Genomic DNA, 13386 nt, shown 5'->3' with positions numbered 1-13386 from the left:
TTGATTTCAGATAATATCTTATAATAAAACCGAAATCCAAAACGAAAACATTTTCTGTGTTGACAATTTTTTCGAATGACCAGCGAAGAAAATCCCAAAACTTAGTTTTTAAAAGGTTAACCAACAAATGAATGAATTAATTAATATTGAAAATGAGAACTTGTAAGTGATGGGGAAGATTACTTACAAAGTCCTGTGTTCTGCGATGTTTTGCTCTATATAATTGGGTCTAATGGGTAACATTTAAACAAGGTAAACGTGCACATAAATTATAGCAAGTAAATCTTAATGGATTCTAAAACAGAATTCAAATCGTATGGGTTTGGCAATTCTAAGCAAAGTTGGCAAGGAAACTAGTGGTCTTAAATCACTTATGACAAGGAGGCAATTAAATGGAATTAATTTCCGAATTAGATTACCAAAATACATATAGACAATAAACAAATCCATTTTTAGCAATTCTTTCTATATTTTTAAATGTCTAATTCAATGTAACCGCAGAGCTACCTCAATTTAAAATGTGTTCTGAAATGTTTTTATTTTTTATTTAAAAAGTAATGAATCGTTTTTTCTTTGGCTTAACAATGTTTTTAATAATGAATTGCTATATTCTAATAAATTACTTTGAATTGACTATATATAGCCATTATTTTATTTTGAAATTAAGAAATTATTTTTTATAGCTTATAATTCAAAGGATTTTGTTTCCCTTTAATAACAACTTTACATTTATTACAAATACCTTACTCTAACTTGTCGGGAAGTGCAATCAAGGCACAATTAATTTTTCATAAATTTAAAAAAGAAAATAAAAGCGGACGTTTTAGCCCAGTGGCTGTATCCACTTGCACTTGAGGGCCGCCGCGGTCACGGCCTCCTCGTGGGATTCGGCAAAGCCCGCCGTGCCCTGGACGTCGATGTGGTCGTAGTCGAAGCGCAGGCTGCCCTTCCCGTCCCGCAAGAGCTGCTCCACGCCGTGCCAGGCGATCATGACGCCGTTGTCGGAGCAGTAGCGTTTCGATGGCCGGAAACTCTGCCATCCGTATTGGGCGGCCAGGTGTGCAATGTTGGCGAAGATGGCGTCGTTGTTGGCCACCCCGCCGGACATGACCAGCGTGGGCGGGGCGTCGCCAAGGAGCCCAACCTGCGGCAGCAGGCAGTACTCGATGGCCCGCTGGGTGCGGTGCATCAGGTGCCGGCTGACGGCGCGCAGCAGGCCGGCACAGAAGTCACCGTAGTTGCTGATCACTCCGTCCGGCGGTGTTCGTTCCGTCCGCTCTCGCGTCCGGATGGCACGAAACGAGTTGTTCTTGATGCCGGCAAAGCTGAAGTGGCAATTGCGCTGCTGGGCCAGCGGCAGCGGGAACTCATAGGCCAGCGGATCGCTGGCCAGCTGGGCGGCGTGCTCGATGGCCCGCCCGCCGTTCCACAGGCGGTACTCGGGCAGGATGTGCAGACGCAGGCGTCGCCCGATCTTGTCGAAGGCCTCGCCGGGCGCGTCGTCCAGCGTCTGGCCGAGCAGGGCCAGGCGACCGGGGCCGTGCACCACCGCCAGCTGGCAGTGGCCGCCGCTGGCCAGCAGGCAGAGGAACGGGAAGCGGATGTGCTCCGGCTGCTCCATGCGGGCCTGCAACGCGTGCGCCTCCATGTGGTGCACGGGGAGCAGGGGCTTCTGCAGGCGACGCGCCAGGTGGCGGGCAAAGCGCAGCCCCACCAGCAGGCTCATGGGCAGTCCGGGTCGCGTGGTCACCGCAATGGCCGTCAGCTGCTCCGGCTGCAGTTGGGCCTCCGCCAGGCAGCGCTGGTAGGCGGACTCGATGCGGGCACGATGCAGATCCTGGGCCCTGGGTGGAATGATGCCGCCGTATCTGCAAGCAAATTGGTTAATAACATCCGCTACAATTTGTTAGCAGTTGTACACACTCACCGGGTGTGGAACTCCTGCTGGGACTCCAGCACATTCGACCTCACCCGGCCGGCGGTGTCCACGATGGCGATGCCCGTGTCGTCGCAGGAGGTCTCGATGCCCAGGACATAGCTAAGGGTTCTGCGGATCCCTCCTCCGATGGCATTTCCTATTCCATTGCCGGCTGAACACCTGAGTGCATGCATAATGGCCAGTGTGACCAGGCGGCGGCAGCGAGCACTGGACCAGTAAATGGTGGGACCGTTTGTGTCAATCCTCCTCACATGAGTTTTTAAATACAGCTGCGGACAAGAAAATAGTAGTGGGAAAAATGTAAAGTGCCCAAGAATATACCTTTCTTTCTTTATTAATCCTTTTTTGAAAATATTTTATACCGCCCCATATAGTTTATAGTATAAAAAATATAAAAAAATGTTTAAAAGTTGCTTCCATTATATTTTTGATTAAACATTGTCTTAAGTTTCGTATTAACCGAAGTCAAATCTGAAACCAAGCAAAGGTATAAAACTTTTATTTTCATCTTTTAAGAACCATTTTTGATATATTACTGATACTTATACTGATTTAAGAGCAGGAATAACACATATTTGCTACATTCGGTAAATAATATAAAAATTGAATATCTACAGTTTTCTTGTTATTGGTTTATTGGTTTCAAATTGAATTTTGGACTTGTCTTTGTCGGTTTACAACTAAATAATAAATAATATTGGTTTTGTTAGAAAATGCCACCCGCCGGTTTGCAAATATGTATATGGTTATTTTCCGGAAATGCATAAAACGTAAACATAACACCAAACTCCGGAATCGGGACTTGCACATGAGCCGGTCGTATAGAAAATAGGATTCATCTAAGTTAGTGGATATTAAATACATTTTGGCCTCTTAGCGTTCGTAGTAGACGCGATAGTAAAGTGTCTTGGAGCGCCAGATGCTGTAGCTGTTGTCGAACTTCAGCAAGTAGACACCCTCGCCCGGATACGAGTGAGAGCCCACGTACACCTCGTTGTAGCACTCGCGCCGGTAGATGGGCACGATAATGGAAATGGGTGGCTTGGGGGCCGCAGTCGGGTTGCTAACCGCACCGCGCTCTTGCGACAGCGAACCCGACTCCAGGTCCTCGGTGGTGGACAGGTAGTCCTCGTCCACGCAGTCCTCGTCCTCGTCGGAATCGCTCACGTGCACCGTCACCTCGTTGGTCACGGGCTTGGCCCACTCAAAGTAGATGCCGAAGCCGATGTCGTAACTGTCCGTGGCGAACTCCCAGAAGATGCACTTGCCATTCATGTTGGTGGGCACACGGACCTGCGAAATGTACGAATCAAGAACCGCCCCTCCTTTAAAAAAAGTACTGACTGGCCACTCACCGTAACCGTGTCGCCGTGTCCAATGGTAATGACGCCGTCGCCATCGCCGGCAGACACTTCAGTCTTGAACTGCTCGATGTCGGGACGAGTCCAGATCTTGGCCGGGCATATCATCACGTAGTCGTCGTACTCCTCCTCGCCCAGTTGATCCTGCACTATGCCCTCCACCTGCTCCACATGACCGTGCTGCTGCTCAGCCATCTGGTGGTGGTGGTGGTGCTGCTGCTGTTGCTGCTGCTGCTGTTGGGTTTCCATGTCACCCAGTTTTAGCGCCTCCATGGCGTGCGTCAAGTCGGTAGTGCTATTGTTGTTGTTGCCAGGGGCGTTGTCCTCCAGCCCCCTGTCCTGGTGACCCTTTTCCTCAGGGTTCTGATTCTGGTTTTGCAGCTGGTTCTGATTCTGTAGATGGAGCTGCTGCATGTACTGGTGATAGTGCTCCCGCTGCAGCTGATGGATGAGCACGGCCTGCTGCTCGGGGTTCCCGGGGAACTGCTTTTCGGCATACAACTGTGGATGGAGGAGTGATTAGGAGGTGGGGTTGGAAATTAAATTGCCTGGGAACTGGGTCATGACCCCCTTTCAATGTCCGAGACCCCCCGGGCAAGGCCGGACCCTAGCAATAGCCATGCATTATTGACCACAACAACAGGTGCAGGGGCCCGGCATCGCGTGGCAAAAAAAAATCGATGGGCTCTACCTTGAATTGTTGATACGTCTGCTTGTTGAGGGCGTCCTGCAACTGCCGGCGCTGCAGCTCCTCCTTGTAGCCCTCCTCGAGCAGCTCCTGCTGGGCGTTCGCCTGCCGCTCGCGTGCCTCCTTCTCCAGCTCCATGAGACGCAGTTCCTTGCGCAGCGTCTCGTCGCGATCCTGTCGCACGGCCTCAATATACGGTCGGAAGGCACTGCACATGGTGTCCAGCAGGTCGACGAAGCCCTCCATGGCCTGCTCCCGGGTGATCTCGCCCAGCAGCTGCCAGTGCTGCTGGCGGTCACGTCCGATCACGTCCAGGACGCCGAGCGCCGGCGCCCGGGACGTGTTGAAGGGACCCAGGGCCGCCTGCTGCTTGAAGGCGATCAGCTTCAGGTTGTCCTCGTAGGACAGGTGGATGGCCTTGCCCGAGTTCCCTGCAAACGGGCGGGTTTACATTTAAATGCTGGCAAATGGAATAAAGTTCACTCACTTTTGTAGAACGCGAATGCCAGGCGGTAGAGCTCCATCAGGGGGAAGCCCCACTTTTCCGCCGACGGTGGCGTCGTGTCCGCCGACGCTGTCGCTCCGCTGCTGCTTATCCCGCTAGCCATTCTGCCGTCGCTTGTGGTATCTTTCTCCACGCTCGCTGACAAACTTTTGCCTGCAAACTTTTCGCACAAAACAAAACAAAATAATAGAATGTGACGTCTGCTGTCAGTGTGACCAGCTGCACTGCGGGCTCGGAGTAGTCGTGTGCAAGGCGTTTTGCAACACTGCCTGGGGCAGATCAGATCACTATTTGGCTATAAGCATTTTAACATTCAAAAAAAGTTAATTGGTTGAAAGCTGACCATTAGATGTATTTAAAATGTTCATAAGATGAAGAACTATAACGACAAACACTTATGCCCTTTAATTTTTTTTTGGATGTGTTCTTACATTTGGATATAGTTTTTTCCACCATTTGTTTTTAACCTATTTTAGCCTTGGCAGCACTGACTGTAGTTGATATTTTTTGGTTATTTTAATGCATAAGTGTGTACGTTACAATGGTCACACTGGTATTGTTATTGTTGCCGGAATTCTACACGTGCCTTGAAATCGTCTTGATTTTTGTAAATACTGAAAAGTGAATTTAAAGATGGGCAGTACCCGGTTCTTCCTGGCGGATCTGCCGTCCAGGACCTCGGAGGCGGACATGCGCGGCCTGTTCCAGGACTACGGCCATGTGGAGCATGTGGATCTGAAGCGGAAGGAGCAGGATGGAGCGACCAAGGTGATCGCCTTCGTCACCCTGCAGACGGAGGATGCCCAGTACTGTAAGTTGGCCGGAAAGGTTCACGGGCTGCATTGCGATGCGATAAACAAGATGTCACTTTGCAGGCGTCAACGAGCTCAACTGGCAGAAGCTGCATGGGGACCACCTGCGGGTCTCCTTGGCCAAGGAGTCCTTTCTGGACAGACTGAAGCGCGAGCGCGAGGAGAACCAGCGACGGGAACAGGGCGAACCAGTCGTGACCGAGGTGTTTGCGGAAAGCTCCCAGCTGCTGGCAAAAAGCAACCAGAACAAGCGCAGGGTCTTCGGCGATGACGAGGAGATCGGCGACGACGAGATCGCTCCGGAGCTGCTGATCACCAAGAAGCGAGCCGCTAACTCCATGCACAATGGCAAGGTGGGAATTCACTCAGCGTTTTGCCATTTCGTGTCATCTTAATCGCCTTTCTTTCCCCTGAATGCAGATTGTCATACAGCAGGAGCATGACGCCAAGCCGCTCCACGTCATCGAGCAGCACCGCAAGCCAGCCAAGCAGCTTCCGGACGCCAAGGTCAGCCAGGCGGAGCAGAAGCGCATTGAGTCGCTTAACAAGATGCGACAGGGACACCAGCAGAAGAAGTCTGCCATCCAACAGGCACTTTCCGCGATATCCATCGAAGGCAGCCAGGCAAAAAGGATCAAGTTCAGCGACGACGAGGAGGAGGAGACAAAGCCCGCCCAAAAGGCCAAGTCACAGAAACGAGATCTCTTCGAGGGCGACGAGGACGAGGAGGAGGCCGAGCAGATCGTCCTGCCGCAGCACAAGGGCAAGAAGGGCGAGCGTCTGGTGGAGATGCAAAGCAAACAGAGCATAGATCCCCGCTTTCGTATCACAGCCAATTTTGTGGACGAGGAGGAGGGGGAGGAGCAGGATGCGGAGCTGGAGGGCTCTGGCGATCAGCCACAGCCGGTGGAGAGCGAGCGGCAGTGGCAGATGGACATTCTGGAGCAGGTTGTGGGCCACAAGATTGCCGGTGCCAATGATGGCAAGCCGGTCAAAGGCAAAAAGATGTTGCGCTTCGATCCGGCCAAGGAGGACCATCAGAAGCTAGTGCGCCAGAAGCTGCCCAAGGATGAGGAGGATCCCAAGACCAAGGATGTAAAGGCCAGCACCAGTAGTGTCGCAGTCCAGGCTCCAGTCTCGAAAACGGCCTTCTACATGGTCACCGACACCCTGAAGCATTCGCTCAATACCCGGGGCGAGGGCTTCAGTCTGCTGGACATGTTTGGCAGCGCCCCCGACGAGGAGGTGGCCAAGCGCCAGGACCAGTTGGAGAAGCTGGGCCACGAGAAGATCCTGGTGGGCAAGGCTTCCGCCAGTAAGCTCGGCCTGGACACGCTCAATCCCTTCTCCTACGACTCGTCCGACAGCGAGGACGAGGCGAAACCGGTCCAAGAAGAGCCAGAAGAGCCGGAGGACAGCAAGGAAAATCAGGCCCAGCCAGTGAAGAAGACCAAGCAGAAGAAGAGCAAGATCAAATTGGAGTCCTTCTTCATACCCAAAAACGATCCTCGGCTAAAAGGTGAGTGCAGCATCAACCGGTGTTTTCCTCTAACCGAACTCATGCATCATTTACTGCAGAGGGCGCCAAGTTCTTCAAGTCCGCAAAGACGGAGGTTGAACAGGCTGACTACGACCAGGTGCGAAACCGCCTGAAACTGCTCATCAGCAACAAGATCGCCAAGACCAAGAAGAACCTGCCCAGCAAGGACATCAGACAGTACCGCAATAAGAAAGCGAAACAATAGTCCCCTTGGGCTGATCCTTAGAATAACTTCTACGGTAATTAAAATTTGGCATTCTCCGAATTTCAAATGCTCTATTCGTGCGTAAGTATTGCGAAACATTGGCCAAAAAGTGACAAAGTGAAAGCCAGGGCATGCCTAGTTTGTAGTTTTAATCCTTAATCCTTTGTAAAATAAACCACATTTGTTCTTCTTTTTTTTTTAAATCGTACATGTATTTATCTAGATTACAAAAAAAAGAAATGATTGTGCTTAAGTTGCTGCACAAATGCATTTGAGCCCCGTTGCAGCTCCAACTAGATTATTGTAGCGGTGAGAATCCTGCTGTGTTGAGATTCATTTGGCATCCGGAGGTGGGGTTCCGCCTAACTAAAAGCTAATTAAAAAAATTAAATTTAAAATTTAAATTAAAATTATTGCTGCAACAAAAATTGCGCTGCTCAAGCTCAACATTCCATTAAGTTCGTGGGCTCTCTAAGTAAACATGGCAATCTCAATAAAAATTCGAGACGTGGCTCTTCTTTGGCACTGTGTCCTCCTCCTTCGCAATCCGTGCGGGATTGTTGGTGGGGAGGGATTATGGGTGGAAGGTTTAAGTAGGTCTAGCGAGCGTTAATCTAGTGGGTGTTTGTGTGTGTGTGTGGGTTTGTGTGTGTGTGTGTGTGTTGGTGTGTGTTGTATCCTATGTCTGCTTGGCATCGGTTCGCTCCTCATCTCCAGCTTTTGGGACTTCGACAGCCGTGTCCTTGACCTGAGGATCGCCACCACTATCGCTATCATCAGGCACATCAATGACGTGACCATCATCCATATTCTGATTCCCGATGGTAATGGAGCTGCTGCTGCTGCTATCGGCTGGCGGTATGCCTATCCGCTCCAAACTGGACTGCTCAGCGGGTTGTAATGAGGACGCTGCAAAATGCCCTTCTGGTGGCGGAGAACAGTGATCGGGGGTCCGCTCTTTGGCCGTCACGGGAAGCGAAAGTGTCCGTTTCACGGCCAACGTTTCAATGGCCACCACCGTGCGCTCCAGCAGGTTCATCAGTCGGTCCTCGCGGGCATCCATCCGCTTGAGAAACTCCTCGTCGCGCTTCTCGCGTCGCTTCAGATACTCAATCAGCTCGTAGTTGGTGCTGTCGCCATCGGTGGAGGTGGACATCTTGCGCTTCTTCTTCAGCGTGGTGGACGAGGAGCAGTCGGACAGGTTGTCCGTATCGACGATCACGTCCGGGTGCAGAATATTTGCATCCAGTCCCGGCGAATAGTAGTTCTGTGCCCTGCAACCCAAGACGGATGTTAGAGGGGAACGGGAATCTCTAGCTTCCTGCTTACCCATTGTAGTTCGTCTGGATCAGTTGGATGTCGTCCGGGTTGAACTCGCCCTCCGACAGTGGCTCCGACCTGTGGGCAGAAGAGCATGGAGCTAGTCTCGATAGTCTTACAGTTGTGCCTACTAATTGAGCCAACACTTGATATTAAAATAACAACTAAATTGGCTTGGTCAAATTGCCCAAAGTGCATAGTTCTGTAACTATAAAAAATAGTTATGTAACTATACAAATAGCAATGTGTACAAACGAGTGGTTAAATGAAAACATACTTTGGTATGCAATCCCCAATCAATTATATATTAATGTCTCAATGTTTCCACCAAAAATTACTCATACGATACGTATGCCAGTTCGAATTTTATACGTAAACAACTCTCATTTTAATTTTGTATTATAGCTAGGAAAAGATCAATCTTTGTCAATCCGGAGTTTATATAACCTTACAGCTATAACAAAAATGTAGTATTTTTCAAAACGTATTTAGACTTATTTTTTATGCCTATATGTTCAAAAATAATGAGGTTATGTGGATTTTTTCAAAAAGTTATATATTTTCGGATCTTTCCTATGACAGCTATTTAATTAGACAGCAGATTTTTATATAATCGCATGTAGCTGAATTATAAAAAGGTCCTTATCGTTATAAAACCGACTATAACAAAAATCTGCCATTAGAAGAATTAAAAGAGTTAATGGCCAATCGAAATATATCTCTTGATTTGAATCTCTGTTTATTTTTTAATTAAAAAATTTCACGGCCACTAGAATTATTTTTGCCCAGTGTGTTCCTAAAAAGTATGCAATTGATAATCATGAACGGAGGAGAGGGTATTATCATGTCGGGCACTTTGAAATTTACTTTTCAAGTCTTAAACATCGATTTTCAAACTGACACTGAGATTACCCCCTTAAAAATTATGTCTTCGTTATTTTTAAACTTTAAATTTAAGGAATTTTGGAATTTTTAATTTAATGACTAAAAATTTAAATTTTTGTACAATGAAAACCTTTTGTACATAGCATAGAAATAGAATAAAATACATTTGTTTGACTATTGATTTCCTTAAGTGTACCATAAACCACATTACAGTTCCACCTTAAACACACGGAGCAACCATCTACTGACCCCAGATTCTCAGTTAATACCCCTTGGCCTGTTGATGTACTCACTTCATGGATATGTTGTTTTCATGGTGGTTGTTGTTCTGGTGGTGCATGTTGAGGGCTCCATTGCAGTCCTTCTCAAAGTCGGGTGCCTCGCCGGGGTCGTCCATGGGCACGTGACCGAGGCCGTGACCCAAGCCATGGCCCAGACCGTGAAGGTGGCTTTTAAATGCAGGACGCTCGGGCTCGTCCTCATCGTCGTCCCCGGGCGTGGCCATCTGAACACCGCCGACACTGGCCATCTGGAGCTCGTGCCGCTTGTGAGCGGCCACTGCGGCAGCGGCGGCTGCGGCCGCCACCTGCATCTGGAGGGGATTCTCGTCGTAAACGCCGGCGGGTAAGCCACCAGATAGGCCACCGGCTAGACCTCCGGATAGGCCACCGGATACGCCAGTTGCAACACCCACCGAACATGGCACCTCGTTCAGCTGCGCCTCCACAAAATGGTTGGGCAGGAAGCGCTCCAGTTTGCTGCCGCTCTGCGAGGAGTCCGTGGAGTGGGCATGCGAGTGGCTCTGGCTCTGGCTCAGGCTCTGCAGGAGGCTGTGCTGATGCGGGGTGAGGTTATCCTTGTTGAGGAGCACGCCCAGCTCGGCCGCCTGCCGCCGACGCTGGTAATAGGAGAGCTCGTTGTGGTTCTTGGAGATCAGCGCCAGGCGCTTGCCGTTGGAGCCCCAGCACTCGCCGCGCTGCTCCTCGATCTCCTTGAAGAGGAACATGTACGGCCAGTTGCGGCGCACATGGCGTTCCGGGTTCTTCTTCAGCTGCGTGTAGATCTTCTTGAGGTTCTCGTAGCGGTTGCAACACTGCTTGGCCGTCCGCTTCCGGGCACTGAAGCGGTTGAGCACCTCGGCGACCATCTCCCACACGCTGGCATGGTTCTTGCGGTTCGACTGGAACGCGCTCTGGATGCGCTCCGACTTGACGATGTTCAGCAGGGCCACCGACTCCGGCACATTGAAGTACGATTCCGGCGTGCGCGGCGCCCGCTGGTGGTGATAGCTGCTCGTCACCGGCGGGGGGTTCTTCGTCTCCTGTGGGGATCGGTAATGCTGGGTTAATATCGGTGTTGCTATTGCAGGATTATTACACGATATACAGCTATGGTCAAAATAATAGTAGGGAGACAATTTCAAGTGCTCCATAACATACATACATTTTCTATAAATTATTTTCAAATAAAAGTTTTCCAATAAACTGATTTACCAATAAACAAAATCAGGTTTCAAAAACCGTTTACAAGGTGTCAGTTCTTAGGGGAAAATTAAAATACTTTATAATTCCTTAAAATTCACTTTTCAATATACTGTAAAAGTTTTTATAACAATTTAAGAAAACAATCAATCATTGTTCTTCAGCATTTTGCATTGGGCTAAAAATGTTTTTAATATCTGATCTTTTTTTCAATTTATAACATAAATATTTTTAAATATCATACCTATGTGAAGTAAGAATAAAGAATATTTGTCCCGCAAAAATATTTGTCACCAAAAAATAAATTCAAAAAACTATAATTATTTTGTCCGCAGCAGTAGGTGCTTAAAAGTAAACTATTTTATCATTAGGGGAAAGTGGGTCATGAGTTGATGAATAATGCAGCTTGTAGTTTTGAAAAATATTTTGGAAGCCTTTTTATTTGGCAATGATTTTGTCAAATACAACCTTGTTGTGAATAACTATGCCTTCGAGAAATTTGCAAAAAAGAAGGCAGACCTCTTTTTGGTTTTTTAAATAGTTCTTGGGCAAGTCTAGTTGCCACCTTTAACTATAATTTAGACATTTACACAAACTATTATCTTCAAGACACTCCGCGTTTTCATTTTTTTCTGAACACCTCTCGGGCGATTATAAATAAAAAAAAATATAATATTTAACAACTTGATTTGGGTGTACTAACATTTGTGTCAGATAATATATGTTTTATATATTAGGTTTTATAAATTAAAAGTAATTGTTCCTAAAACGTGCTATTCATTTTTGAGAATAAGCAGAATTCGTGATTGTGATGTGCTGAATAAGGTTTGGAGATGCCGTCCGAATTATTTAAGAACTGGACGTGTCATAATTTTGTCTAGAACTTGTAGCATGCTGTTGGTAAGAGCTTATTCTTCGAAATGATCCCCCAGCAGAATTGACGATGACTAACCACAGCGAAAACACAGATATTCGAGTATTGTCACTGCTTTGGCTTTGGCATTCCGACCCAATCTGCAAAGACTTCCGAATCTTGGCGATATCTTCTTTTTTGTTCAACCCACAGTGATCCCTGGAAGCTGATCTTCGGTTGCTTTGCTTACCATTTGTGAATTCTGTTTTGTCAGCAGCTTCTCCTTTATGCCCCGATTTTGCTGAGGAGGCGCAACGCTGGATCTTGTCTTTTTTCTCTCCCCTTCTCTTTTATTCTATTCTCTGCGGCGGATTCTTTCCTGTGCTTCAATGGCGGATTCTCCTGCTCTTGTTGCTTCTCTGTTTGTTGTTGTTGTTGTTTTTGTTGTTGTTGTAGATGTTCCGGCCGTGTGTCGTTTGCATTTCAAATGGGCCTAGTGTGTACGCAGCGTAACCCTTGTAACGTTTGACGGTTAACGGTTAAAGTAAAGCTCGGCGATTATAGACAAACTGTACATGTGTGTGAGTCTTTCTACAAAAAAAAGTACATACATACATACGTATGTGTTTATGTGTAAAACGAAGAGCGGATCACAACAAGAACAACACAAAAACCGAAACGGCGCAAGAAACAACTAAATAAAAATGGGAATAAACGAATGAACGCGATTTTTGTACTTGTGTTCTTTGTTGTTTTTGGCGTTACTCGCATTTTGTTGTTGACAACAAACCGACAACGACTATTAATATTTAGAAGTTAACCTTTTAGCCTCAGACGGCGGCTCATCGGCTACGGCAACGTCGACAAAAACACGCAAAATAAAAAGAGAAAAAGTTTTGAAACGCCACAAAAAAAAAAAAACAAATCACGAAATCAGATGCACATGTGCCTTTCGTACACACTCAAGAATATCCGACCGCACATTTACAATTATTATTTATATTTATATATTTTATTTTTATATTAATTATTATTTTTAACAAAGCTTTTGTTTGTTTCAGGTCCCTGTTGTTGCTGCTGCTCCTTTTGATCCTCCTTGTTTTGCACTCTTCCTCTCTCTTTCACTCACACACACGCACGGGCTCTCACGGACTCTCTGTCCCTCTCTTCCACTAACGCACGAGAAGCTTTCGCTGACCTGCATTTGCACTGAGAGAAAAAAAGAGGCGCGCGTCTCGGTATCGTTTTTGCCGGACAATCGTTTACCGTTTCTCCGTAGTCCGCCTGCTCCTGAGATTCCAACTAACCAACTAAAACTAACCAAACCAAACAACAACGAAACTGAAACTGAACTTTTTGTTTGCGATCCCGTTGCCGATACTAACGGCAGTCGCACACAAACACACACACACATGGCACACGAGCACTCTCATATATGTATATATATACCGCTACGATCGTTAGGCGGACGATCGCTCCTCGGGCACGGAACATAACGGCACATAACGGAACGGAACGGAACGGGACGGCGCTGCTCTAACCTGGTAGATTGCGGCGGAGAGGCGATGGCGATGCCTTCTGCGGTGCACATGTGTGCCGCTAAACGTGCTTGTGTGTGTGTATGTGTGTGTGTGTGTGTATGTGCGGATATATAAATATACACGAGTATGTATGTACATACATATGTACGTACGTCTACTTATAGAATCGGGCAGAGACAGTGACTACGGCGGCAAAGGCGGAATAAGAGGAGGTGGGGGAGGCGGAGGAGGCAGCGGATCGGATCAGATCGGTTCG

At 47.7% G+C, this 13386-nt stretch overlaps 4 protein-coding genes across 7 annotated transcripts; 1 reads left to right on the top strand and 3 right to left on the bottom strand.

The window, feature by feature from the left end:
• Window positions 1-619: 619 nt before the first annotated feature.
• Window positions 620-2136, bottom strand: LOC108137769 (probable tRNA N6-adenosine threonylcarbamoyltransferase, mitochondrial). Its single transcript, XM_017259671.2, has 2 exons — window positions 1928-2136; window positions 620-1868 (listed from the first exon to the last, which is right to left on the bottom strand). The coding sequence occupies exons 1-2, from the start codon at window positions 2110-2112 to the stop codon at window positions 824-826; spliced, it is 1230 nt and encodes a 409-aa protein (XP_017115160.1). The 5' UTR covers window positions 2113-2136; the 3' UTR covers window positions 620-823.
• Window positions 2137-2551: 415 nt separating this feature from the next.
• Window positions 2552-4711, bottom strand: LOC108137754 (Golgi resident protein GCP60). Its single transcript, XM_017259654.1, has 4 exons — window positions 4476-4711; window positions 3992-4419; window positions 3295-3801; window positions 2552-3232 (listed from the first exon to the last, which is right to left on the bottom strand). Exons 1-4 carry the CDS (start codon window positions 4594-4596, stop codon window positions 2813-2815), a joined length of 1476 nt encoding a protein of 491 aa, XP_017115143.1. The 5' UTR covers window positions 4597-4711; the 3' UTR covers window positions 2552-2812.
• Window positions 4712-5029: 318 nt separating this feature from the next.
• On the top strand, window positions 5030-7253 carry LOC108137697 (probable RNA-binding protein CG14230). Its single transcript, XM_017259571.2, has 4 exons — window positions 5030-5304; window positions 5369-5658; window positions 5726-6824; window positions 6884-7253. Exons 1-4 carry the CDS (start codon window positions 5127-5129, stop codon window positions 7048-7050), a joined length of 1734 nt encoding a protein of 577 aa, XP_017115060.1. The 5' UTR covers window positions 5030-5126; the 3' UTR covers window positions 7051-7253.
• Window positions 7254-7281: 28 nt separating this feature from the next.
• Window positions 7282-12941, bottom strand: LOC108137698. 4 transcript variants are annotated; one of them, XM_017259573.2, is made up of 5 exons: window positions 12856-12941; window positions 11840-12104; window positions 9549-10576; window positions 8380-8448; window positions 7282-8324 (listed from the first exon to the last, which is right to left on the bottom strand). In XM_017259573.2, exons 2-5 carry the CDS (start codon window positions 11840-11842, stop codon window positions 7730-7732), a joined length of 1695 nt encoding a protein of 564 aa, XP_017115062.1. In that variant the 5' UTR covers window positions 11843-12104; window positions 12856-12941; the 3' UTR covers window positions 7282-7729. The 4 variants fall into 4 exon arrangements, with proteins under 4 accessions (XP_017115062.1, XP_017115061.1, XP_041565904.1 ...); XM_017259572.2 differs by having other exon boundaries at window positions 11840-12180; window positions 12856-12937; XM_041709970.1 differs by having other exon boundaries at window positions 12788-12916.
• Between the last annotated feature and the right edge of the window lie 445 nt (window positions 12942-13386).

This window comes from Drosophila elegans, unplaced genomic scaffold (assembly GCF_018152505.1).
Source record: "Drosophila elegans isolate 14027-0461.03 unplaced genomic scaffold, ASM1815250v1 contig_149, whole genome shotgun sequence".
Classification (NCBI taxonomy): Eukaryota; Metazoa; Arthropoda; class Insecta; order Diptera; family Drosophilidae; genus Drosophila; species Drosophila elegans.
The sequence above is the reverse complement of the archived record's forward strand: the minus strand, read 5'-3'. Positions and strand labels throughout refer to the sequence as shown.